We start from the raw sequence: 12,560 nt of genomic DNA on the forward strand, positions 1-12,560 counted from the left end.
CCCGCACTGGGTGCCCCCAGCGCCCCAGGGATGTGCCCGCAGGCCGGGCAGCAGGCAGCCTCGGCCCACCCTCTGGTGCCACCTGCCCTGTGTGCCAACAGCCACTTGCTACCCACGCTCCCCCCGCGCCGCGGTGCCAGGAACACCTGCCCTCAGCGCTCTGGGGGCGCGGGAGCTGCACACACATCCCAAGGGAGCTGCAGCTTCTCCACCTCCTTCGGCATCCAGAAAGCCCTGTGGAAGCCACGGACACTGGAGGCAGCCCCATGCCGTGCCCTGTGGTGACCCAAGCTGTGAGTGCCCTCCTGACAGGGCACCACCCTCACACTCGGGTTGTGCAGGGAGTGCGATTGTGTGTTATTGATGCACACACACACAAGGAATGAAACCCTTTCAAAAGGCTGCCAAAGAGTAAAAGAAGTTGTATGCGTTGGCTGGCAAGTGCCACGATACATCAAGACTCTGCTGAGACGGGACTTCATCATGTGTTTGGGTATTTCACCTTCCTCTGGCCATTTGTCATTATCGACCGTCACTGCTGCAGTCAAAGATCGCAACAAGAAATGGTGCCAAATGTCTCTTGTTCTTCTTTGCAGATACCTTAAATTGACTCTTGAAATAGCATTATTATTTCTCAACATCACGGAAGAGTATTTTCCCCATCATAAGTAATTTGTTGGAAAAGGAGGGAACATACTGTTCTCTTTTCTGTCATCGCTCCAGTCGCAAACCTTAGGGCTTGTTCTAGGCTGGCCTTACCACTAACAATTTCTTCACCACCTATACATTTAGGTACTTAGTTGAATTATACAAACTGCTGCATCTCCAAGGAGCATAGGGCCACAACAAGGAATTATCTGTACTGTGTATGTTGCAGCTCCAGTAGTCCAGGAAAACGTTACAAAACGGCATTTCATACGAGGATGTAATCACAAGGGAGCACAGGTAAGGGTAAGTCAGCAGAATTAGAGACAGAAGTGTGTCCTGGGATGTGATCTTCCTCCGTTTCTGATCATTCATCTTCACTCTGTTTCCAGGCTCCTTACCTGTTTTCCTCCACTGAGTCACTTGCCACATCCCTCAGCATCCCAAATCTTAATTTTCCTCCTCTCCTCATCTTAGTATTCCTAGACCCAGGTCTGTTACCTCTTTCACACTCCTTGCATCTCTGATTTTTGTGCCAGTCTTCCCTCTTACTTTTCCCCTGACTTGAGCTATTATTTTTCCCTCCATAGCAACGGCACCTTATTTTCTTATCCTCTTTTCTTATTTTTTCTTCTCTTCTTTCTTTTTTTCTCCTCTCCTCTCCTCTCCTCTCCTCTCCTCTCCTCTCCTCTCCTCTCCTCTCCTCTATTTTGTCTCACCTTCGTCTCCTGCTTCAGACTCCTTTACCCATTCCAACTTGCACTATTCCCACCAGCACGTCTTGCTGTGGTCCAGACCCCTGATCGGGGTCAACACTTCCTGAACTCACAAGGGAGGAAAAGGGAAGGCTTCATTTGCAGTGCCAAGACAAGACAGCACTTAAGACTCCAGACTGGCAGCTGCAGGTCAAATCTGTTTTAAAGAAGACAGAACTTCGAGGAACTTAAAGCACTTGCAAATCTCAACAGAGCATAGAGAGTATATTTTTTTTCATCACAAAGACGAACAGAAACAGGTTACACTTGGGGTTGCTTTTCCTAAGTTGAGCGAAATTTTTTACATTTTTTACATGAAAGCATCATCTTCCGCAAAATAAGAAATCAGCATGTCATCGTATTTTAAAAGAAAGGTTGCCAAAAACATGGGGGGATATACTCTGTATCTTCTACAAGACTTTCTTCTAGACATGACTCAATCATTTTAGCTAATATTCTTTCCCTCTGTCTTCTCTCACCCCAAAATTAATCTGAGACAGAAAATTTCTCTGAAAACACTCAAGCACTGGCAAACTTAGCAACAACTAAAAGTAAGGTCTCACATAAAAAATAGTAGGCAACTGTAGAGAAGTTTCCAGCCCTGTTTATGTTTGACAGTTTTCATAATAAGAGAGTACAGAATGCACACACTATGAAGAAAAATGTCTATGTGCAGTAAGGCATATGCCACATCCATGTGTCCTGACGCACACCCAAAGGACACAGCCTGCTCTGTAGTACACAGCTGTACAAGATACACACTGCAAGCAGCTGACGTGAAACCTGCTTACAACTCGTTCAACTCAGCCTGAAGTCCAACCACTCTTTTTCATTTGGTAGCAATTGCTGTATGTGTCCCGTGCTTTTCAAGGGAGTGGCTACTGCAAATTATTTGGAAGAGAAGACAGCTGTGCCTCCATTTTGTTGCTCTGAAGGCCTCCACAAACATGATGCAATGGATGCTGGAGGGCTGTGTTTTTCCGTAGCTCTTAATGCACCGAAGAATAAAATTTCTTTGGCCTTGTAGCTTCCAAGACAATTGTTGGAGTACAGTTAAAATTTTTTTCATGCTTTTCCTGCCTTCTCCAGCAGTAGGGGTTAATGTTCCACTTTGACCTTGCAAGTGTATGGTACATAAATATTGGCATATGTTCCTTTTGGAGATGACTCAGGAAGATCTATCTTGTGTGTTCCACAGTGTGGTCAGGTGAGACTGGGACTCTAATAAGACAGTTGGGGAGGGACATTATGAGTTTGTCTCTGTAGTGCCTATGCCAACTCGATCTTTCCCTTCCTGATAATGATGTACTGTCCAAAGAAGATGCCAGGAAGTGCTCTGGCATTTACAGCTGCTCTCTCTAAAAACTGCCCAAGCACATCTGATGTTCCCAGTGGAGGAACATCATCCTGACCTCTCAAACGAATTCTCCTTGTTCAGAGCAAAATATTCTCTGGAAATAACACATTTTCAGTAGATTATTGTAATTTGATCAAGAGAGAGGATAGCCAGAAAGACCATAGTTTATCAACAACTGACAATGTTTCTTTCACAAATGTTTCTTATTTTCTCCCTCTACAATGCCCCTAAATCCTTCTCACATCCTCCTGTTGTCTACTCAGGCTGTAAGAGCACCAAAAAGCAATACACCCCATGGCAGACCTGAGGCATAATGCTTGACAGTTGTCCAGCCAGCAATCCAGGAACATACCCATCTTTACCTACCTTCTCTTTGCTCCTGGGTGAACAGGACAAACATCTTTATGGGTCATTTGCTGCACAGGCTGCTGCCTTCCTAGATCTGTTGTTACCCTTTGGAATTCTAGCTCACTATGCATGAAGAAATAATAAGATTATAGCAAACAACAAGCTTAACATGGGTCAACAATGTCACAATATTGCAATAAAGTTTATCACCTTCTGGACTGCATAAACAGCAATATAGTCTGCAAGACAGATGAAGTAATCCTGGCAGCATATGCAGCACTGCTAGGGTCTCTGGTGAAGTGCTGTCAAGGTTTTGGACCAGCTTTTCATAAAAAAAAACAATTCAAGGGGTTGTAAAAAGGATCCAAGGCTCAGGATGTACAACCTAGGAGGAAATGGCTTCTTTAGCTTAATGAAAGTTCAACTCTATTAGCAGCCTACAAATACATATAACACAGATCTGTGAAGGAGCAGAAGGCAATAAACTAATGTCCATAATGAAGGGCTTAACTCTATTATGCAAAGGATTATGAAAAGCACAGGAAGAGGTTGCTTTGGAAGATTGATGAGGTTTTATCTTCAATTTATTTGCTTTTCATAACTAGGATAATAAATATGTTTATAAGTATTGATAGCTAGACAGTTAAGATTGTTTGGAAATGGAGGGGCAGACTGCATTAACTACCAAGGTCTCCTGAAATCTAGATTTTCTACTTAAGGACAATGCAAAAGATATGGAGCTGCCAAGAATATGACACACTCAGCTTGATAAAAGATGCATAGACAGAGGATCTTAAGTCAGACTTTGTAAATTGCATATGGATTCTTTAAATCATCATAACCATAGACAGAAAATAAAAGGTCATGTAAAGTCCTATCAATAGCCTTTCTTTTTCTCAATAAGTCTTCAAGGCAGCTGAACTGAATGAGCACGGAGTACTAATTGTGCACTCCCCAGTCGGAAGACCATCTATATTTAAGATACTGATTTTTGCTGGTCAGTTGAGTACTTTACAGTCTGTCTCACCAAACACTCAACTGTCGGTGCTGTTTCTCCGAAATCTAGTGTAGAACTGCAAACTAGCAGGGTTGACATGCTCTCAGTTTTGGTGAAAAAACAGCGTGAAGAAAAATTGTTGGACTGAAATCCATATTGACTCCACTAGTGATTATAATGCAGAGAACGGTACTCATAGATGCCCCAACTTCTTTAAGCAGAATTGAGAGAAACAGGTAAAAAAACGGGCAGTAAATAGAGAAAGTGATATGTGTAATTGTGTACTCCAGATCCAATCATGCAGACTTGCTGGGTCCTCCCTTCTCCTACAGTCTGAAACTTGCAAAGACCTATTCAATCTTTCCCACACCCTGGAATAGCCTGACATTGTAGCGATAGGAAAAAAAAAAAAAAAAGTAAATTAAGAGATTACATGATCAGAAGAGTACCAAAGAGTATCCATTCTCTCAAGCCTCTGACTCAAACCTGTTCTCTAATGCTGACTTGTTGAAGCTCCATAAATTCTGAGCATTTTTGCAAAATAGGGCCTCAGGGAGGAGATTGTGCCTCCAACTTTCAGGTCCAGCCTTGCAATCCTCCTCACTTCAATTGTTTCATTGAAGCAAACGAACTCCTCTTACTCATAACAGCCAAGGGGCTGGGTGTCAAGATGAGAGACAGGCCAGCAATAAAAAAGTTCTTTTTAAAATGCTGTACCACTGTCAGAAGTTGTCACAGTTGAACAGCAGAACATATAGTATGGCACTCTTGATCCTCATCTTCTTCAGAAAAAAATACTCTTTTTAAAAAAAAAACAACACCAACAAACAACCCACAATGCAAGACCACTCTAAAGTGAAATTCTAAGCAGAAACACCCTTTTTATTCATACAGCTCTCAGTAACTCTACACAAATATTTTCATTGGTGCTGTTGCCTGCACTTTTTTGTTCCAGAAGGCATTTAACAAAATGGTTGAAGTTAATGAAAAGGAAGCAGATGGCCTCCTTTGCTTGGCTGAGGGAGCTACAGTGCTTAGGATCAGCTTGCAGCTTTAGCCAGAATGCTCATATTTGCACCCTCAGGATCTACTCCCGTTGCACATCGCAACTACTACTACTATTGGGGAAAAGTAACGGTATAATCAGGAGTTTAATCCCAGTCACCCCATTTTGTCCTTGAATTCACCAGCATTACAGAGGTAGCAGAGTAAGTGCACGTACCTCTGCCAGCCAGCAGCAGAACAGAACCCTGCTCTGGCAAGCAGAGAGGTACGCGATGCAAGCGGTTATGGCGCAATACACGACAGTGTGGCATGTGGTCATGAGAACAGCTTTAGAGAAAGGCATAAAAATGTTGTCATTTTGCTTTTGCTTCACTTTTGAGGCACTTTGGGGGGAAAGAGGGAAGAAATTTGTGTTTCATTGCTTTGAATGTTTTGATTTCACAGGCACTTCTGTACCTGCCCTTTAATACTTAACCTTGAAAACTGTTCGATGAAGATTTTGGATCAGAAATGCCACACTATGTATACTTTTTTATGGAGTGTGTTAACAGCTGGAAAAGAATAAGGCCTTTCTTGGCAGTGGGAATAAACCTCTCAGTCACGAATTGCATCTCTCAGCAGTTTATCCTGTGTGTGTCTTGTATCACATGCTGTCTTGCAGTCATGAGTCACTTGCTTCAGCTCCCACTGCTCAGAGATATCTGCTTGGCAAAGCTACGTGGCTACACAGCTTATTCCCTGGGGAAATGTGCACACAAAGCAGTGGGATGTCAGGCCACTGCTGTGCTCGAAACAGAACAGATTTGCATTTGAGTTCAAGCTGCAGGCAGTACATGCTAAGTTGACTAATACCACATCTATTTCTGGTCCTGTTACCTGGGCAATGTTAATTTAATTTTGTTCTTTTCCTTCAGTGGTTACAAAAAAATTCTCTACTTTAAATTAACCTTTAAATGGAATTCAGTAAGTTCACAAACTGTGTACTTTTTTCCAGTTAGTTTAACTTAACTAATTAGCAAAATAGTGATAATGTGGGACAGATTTCAGGAGTCTGAGAGATGTTAGTTCTGTTCTAGGCTGGAAATTTCTTTCTAATTTGCTTTTGCTTGTGCTATTAGGGAACAATTCTCCCCACTAATGTTGCTTTGAACACTGCGATTAGTAACAACCGCTAACCTGTATAGTTTTGAAGGCCTAGTTTTTCCTTCTTAGTACAAGAACGATAATGGTAGGATGAATTTAGCAGCCACTAATGGGACCAGGATGTCATACCAAACTTTCAGACTTTCATCAGGAGTTTCAGAATGTTTCTAGGTTTGCTGTTCTTAGCGTTTACTAGTACATTGTTGGTTTAGCACCCATAGATATTTAAAATAAAGGAAAAGAGAAACCTAAATCCCCTGCTCCTACCCAAACAGCCAAATACACACAAATAGCTGAAGTTACAACAATTCAGAGGAAATTAATAATGAGCTTCCAATCTGGGAACATTAATAAGGAACAATTCGTTTCTGGAACTGAAGATTACCATAGCTTAAGATCCTCTCAGCAAACAGCAGCAATTCCAAGGCATCACTCCAAAACTCTAGCAAAAGTTATAAAGTAAGAACCTAACACTACAGACCATTAGCACAAGATAAGCAATACAATTGCATTGTGTGCTGGAAATAAAGATTCTGGATTTTTCTGGAAAGGGAGGACCAAAAAGCAGAATGATGTTTGGGACTGATGTCAGTCAGTCACCTAAGTGAAAGCAAGATGCTCCATACAAGATTACTTCTTATGAGGACCTTCCATTTTCCCTTATTTGGTATCTGGGGATTGAAGCAGAGAAGACTTTTTGCATGGAAATTACCAACACCACATAGTAAAAAACATCCAGCAAGATACCAGTAGATTTGATAGCAAAGGTTTTTCTCCAGGACAGCTAGCAACCTGTATATTTACATCAGCTAAACTGACACAGAAAAGATATGATGACTGCACAAGATAGATGGGCAAAGACTAAAAGTCACCGTCTAGTCCTGACAGATACATGAGCTGCCTCTCTCATTACTAGCACCAATGGTAGACTCCCTGACAAATAATCATTGACCATGGCTGCTTAGAATTAATCAGCAAAAATATCTGTATCATATGCAAACCCTGAACATGCCAGTGGTAATCTACAAATTCCTGTGCCTGGCATTACAATGTGATACACCATTCTTGGCAAACAATTGTGTTGGAGTTCAGGCCCTCAATAGCCGGTTTTGCAGCTTGTGAATGTCAAAAAGCAATTTCTTCCCCTCTTGCCATCAAGGGCTTGTTTCTAAGCCAGAAACAGTGGGCACTCTCTCCTTTCTGTCAGTCTATTTGAAAGCAGGGCAGACCTCATTAATGTTTTCTGATCTTCCTGTTAAAGAGATTAATGACAGGGAAAGACTCATGGGCTTTCAGAAACAGAATTACTCAGTGGCAATACTCTGCAGAAACAAATAGACATTATACAAGTGTTTACAGTTTCAGTTGTCATTCTGTAGCAGATGCCTCCCAGATGTTTACCATAGTGGCAAAGCCTACGAAAAGATGAGTTGAGACTGGAATAAGATCTGCTCCCTAAAATGAGTGTGGAATTCACTTCCCTGGAAAGCCTAACTTTTGGCACTTCCACGTTTTTCACAAATTTCTCTCATAGAGGTAGGGTTAAATTTGGGATTCTCTCCACATCCCCAGTACTTTGTAAAGAGCAAAACGGCCTTCACTGAGGGCTCTTTTAGTATTTTATCTTCCTGTGAGCAGGATCAAAGAGAAGGGTCCAGGCTGGATCCTGATCAAGCCTTCATTAAACTAAAGCTTTCAACAGCAGAAGGAAATTCTAAGGAATTGTGTACCCAGAAATCTTACTGGACTTCAGGATGAAGTCTGGCTTTTTTGTTATTAAGAACATCTTGGAACTCCAGTTTCAGTCTTCTTCCCTGCTGTTTTAATAGTGTTTCTGACCTTGTATGCATATTTTTGTGCTGAGTATTACATTCACTATCGTGTTAGCACTGTTAGCCTTCAGAGGTGGACCACGGAAACAGTGACGAATGCAAGCAGGAGGCAGTTTCCAAGACTGTGGAACTTGCACCCACAGTCAAAACCACACAGTGAACAAAATTCAAACCTCCCAGGGCTTTACTTTGATTATGCAAGACAAATATCTGAAAGAGAAATGCAAATAAGGAACAGTTTAGTCCAGGAACTGTGCAATTGCACTGGGTTACATGCTCTATCTGGAGTGTTGTAAAATGCTTGTGTTGAAGCCATCTGAGATTTTTTTTAAAATAAAAAACTATAAAACTGGCTAGTATCTGGTGGTGTTGAATCCAAAATGTGGTATTTCAAAAGAATGGTATACAAATCCTAAAGGAATGATGCTACTAGTAAGTGCACTTCTCTGTTTAACTCCCCAGGAGTCAACACCCAATTGATTGTAGGAAGGTTTTGAATCTCATGCCGTAAAACTCTTCTCCAAGAAAAGTGCAAGACTTTTTGTGTAGGAAAGAAACTCAGATGTCTCCTTTTCTGTGCTTTTTGTTTGTTTTAGGACCAGTATCAGAAAGACAGTATGGAGGGGCTAAATCCTGAGACCCACCTCTCAGCAATAAGGAACATGAGTAGCTCTACAGAACACAGTTGACCCTACCTTTTTCTTCAATAAATTTCTGTAAAATAATTCCTTTTCCAAGATTAAATTAATGCAAACAGGTTTGTGAGATTTCTTAAACCCCCTTTTAAAAGGCTTCCTAAAAAACCAAAAAATTGTCTTCTTCTATGTCTGATAAAAGCACATACCAATGAAACAGCTATCTTAAGGAAACCACTGCACAAAATGGTGTTAAAAACATTTTGCCCCACTCTTGGATTTTATTTACAGTGGTTAGCTGTATTATTTGCGACAAGTTGCAATGTTTTTACAGATGAAGTATTTGCTTTTCCTCCTCAAACTGGTTTGTGCTTTTACATATGCAAAATGCTTGAGTTTGGAGCCTTCAAAAGAGAATAATAATCTCTCTTGCCCCCCACACCACTCTTTCAGGGACAAGAGGAAAAAAAAAAAAAAAAAAAAAAGAAATAAACTTTTACCTGAGTTAGAACTTGTTTAATCTGGGATGCAGTCATTACAGATGCCGGAGTGCAGCACACAGTCTATCATGCTGAAGTTATTTTAGAGATCAAAGAATTCTCATGTTAATAATCATATCCATCCAAAATATCATATGAAAACCGTTGCAGTATTATGTTGAAATAAAAAAATCCTTACTTTTTTTTTTTAAAAAAAAAGAAGCTAGTTAGTTCCAGGAAGTGTTGTTTGTATGGTTCAAATTCTAGTTCTGCAACAGATAATTAGAAAGAGGCCCTATGTTTCTCCTTGATTTGCATGACAGGAATAAAATGTAAAACATACTTGTGTTACCTTGCAGACTTGTGCAGACAGATGTTTTCTACCTTCCTGGAAACACCAGCCAGCACGGATCACTGAAATGCCAATCCAGGTGGCACTGTATGCCAGGTGGCATACAACCTGCTTGCATGGATCCCATGAAGAACGATGAGAGGCACAGAATCTTACCGCAATTCCTTGAAGCGTGGCCAAGACCAGCACCACTAGTTTTGCTGCAGAATACTCCATCAGTGACTTAAGATCCTACATGGCATGAAGGTGGCATAAGGTACTGCAAGAAATCATTATCTTGGCCCCACAGCTAAACTGCAAATGGGGATTTCCACCTGACACCACATATAATAAAAGCACATTCAGCACTTAGTTTATAGTTGTATGCTATCACTATGGTCTTCAACACGGTCAAAACATACTACCATAGAAATGTAGATACGTGCATTTTTTTAAACATATAACAAGAATTTCACTTTCACAGGACTTTATTCTGAAGGAAACCTGTTTTCATTTAACCTGAGGATTTATGTTTTCATTTTACTGGTGCCACTGCTGCGGATAGGTCATTTTTCTTTGTCCAAATAAAGAGTTTTACATTTCTGAAAATTCTGTGCCTGTCAAGAAAAATGACTCATTTTTTAATTGATCCTGTGCAGTTGCTGGGCTTGTCATTACCAGAGGTGGAGATGCAGTACTCTGTGCAGGATTTCTCTATATACTTAATTTCATATGGTGTACTACTGCTAAAGAACAGGGAAATGCCTTTCAGATTGTCCACCTCTTCCCTAGTTTGGCACCTGCACAGTGACACCTTTTAAGTACACCTCTCACCATCTTACCACTTCAATTACCAATTTTAATTGCCAAGAAATGGCTGCATGTGATCTACTTAGTTTTTCCTGAGCAACGTTGTAGCTGCTGGCATATCTTCTCTATGGCCCAATTACAAAGGTCAGAAGCTCGAGGTGTATAAGCAGGTATATCCTGTCACCACCTTACTCACTTCTGACACGTGTCTAAGTCTTCATCAGTTTTGGTTATTTATACAATAAAGTTAAATAAAAAGAGAGCATGTGTATGCATGCAAGAACAACTTCCTTTGTACTTTCAAGTAGACCCTTGAATGCTACCCTCCTAACTCCCACCCCCCAAATTTACAGATTTACCCAGAATAGAACATCCATTAAAAAAAAAAAAAAGTTTTATTGAACTGGACTAAATGATGTAATTCTTAAGACACTGTATTTGTAATTACGATGCTGTTGCAGAGGTAAATAAAATAACACATGGATATTTTTTCTGCCTGTAATTAAGTCTAAGCACAGGAAATAAATGACAAAAAGGGCATCTGATGCTTTGCAAGTCACATAGATTTGATAGACCATAAAAGATCTTGCATACCAAATAATTTAAATATAATTTCAACTTTTTGCCTTGCTGAATTAATTTTGTGCTTTTGATTTCTCCTGAAGCTATAACGAATTATAAAGCACTGAAGCTTGGAAAACCCAATGCTGATCAGATTTGTAACAAAAATGTACAGACCATAATTACAAAATACTGTCCCTTAAAAGGTATGCCACATACACTGACTCACAGCACGACTGGCAGCTGTAAAGTTGGAATAACACTATGAGAAATATCTATGAAGTGAAATCAAACAGGTCAGAACAGTCGTTCTCTCTTCCTACTGATACATCTCTCTGTATTGTACTATTGTGACTGTGCGGTGGATATCTTAGATGTTACACTTTTTTTCCTTTGTTTTTGTCCACATTATTTATTTGAATTGTAATTATGCAAACATTTTGGGGATTGTATTCAATTTAACCCAACAACGCTAATTAAACTGTATTGACACTGCGTGGGTTTTGTTTGTAAAGGTTTCCTGAATAAAATTCGAGACCACTGAAGACAATACACACCACATACGTATATTTAGAGAACATTCCACCAGTTTCATGGCACATATGGATTATGCATGAATCCAAACAAGTAATCACACCACTAAAATTTTCAATTAAAAACTGCCACTTCTGCCCTCTTCATTTAGCACTGTGGGCAAGAAAATAAGTGGACAAGCAACAGGTTCAATGGATCCACAATCAATAAAAAAGATCCAGACAACCATTTAAATACATTTCTATAATAGGTAACAGATATTAAAACCAAAACCAAACCCCGATGTGTCCTGATCCTGGATTTTTCTGTGCACAGCAGAACTCCCTACCAATTGTTTGATTTATATCTTTGGAGGAATGTGGCATTTTCAACATAATGCATTAAACAACCATGCACATACAAATGCTTTTATGCATATTCCACAAAAGACTTCTCACCCACAGTACAAAATAAACAGTACAATATACTGAACAGTCTTTGTTAAATCCTACTTACCATTGTCTTGTCCAAAAAATGCATTATGCTAATATACAATGAGATTTTGTTTTTAAGTAAACGAACAATAATTGCTCAAACAGTAAATATTACATTTCTCAGATGTATTCTCCAGAGTTCTTTACTAATCGGTCAAGCAAATATGAACTAAAATAAAACCAAATGAAATTCAGTCCTTCACTTCAGATGAGAAAACAGCAAAATTACTTTTTAATACTTCCATGGCAGCACCACAAACCATGGACTGTCACAAACTTAGTGCGAGAACTGGCACGGATTGGAATGGAGCAACTGAGACCGACCAGCAACCTACAAGTACAAAAATATTTTAAAGACATTTTGGATGAGCTGTGAAAGAGCAGTTTCAATCCAGCTTCTTATGGGGAGTAATCTGGTAGAGGACAGTCAGCACCAAAGACTCGTAAAAAGTAGTACTGAAATATGCAAATTATGTCTCAACATTTAATTTTGCTGGCTGCAGTAGCTAAATGTTTACCAGTTATCGTAACACATGGTAATGATGCAGGCCTACCCTCTCTCCTGCAGGATCATAGAAGTAACTGGTGGGAAGTTGCATGAATAGCTGTGCTCTGGCACAGAGTGTGTGCTTTGGAGCTGAGCTCTTAACATAGA

General features: G+C 40.2%; 1 protein-coding gene across 1 annotated transcript in view; it reads right to left on the minus strand.

Annotated features, from left to right (window-relative positions):
* PDXK (pyridoxal (pyridoxine, vitamin B6) kinase) overlaps positions 1 to 9,764 on the minus strand; it is a 70,095-nt gene extending 60,331 nt beyond the window's left edge. The window contains exon 1 of the mRNA XM_009998151.1: positions 9,705 to 9,764. Coding sequence (XP_009996453.1) covers positions 9,705 to 9,764 — 60 coding nt within the window. The remainder of the gene's footprint in view (positions 1 to 9,704) is intronic.
* Between the last annotated feature and the right edge of the window lie 2,796 nt (positions 9,765 to 12,560).

Source organism: Chaetura pelagica, unplaced genomic scaffold (assembly GCF_000747805.2).
Source record: "Chaetura pelagica isolate M959 unplaced genomic scaffold, ChaPel_1.0 scaffold360, whole genome shotgun sequence".
In the NCBI taxonomy this organism is placed as follows: Eukaryota; Metazoa; Chordata; class Aves; order Apodiformes; family Apodidae; genus Chaetura; species Chaetura pelagica.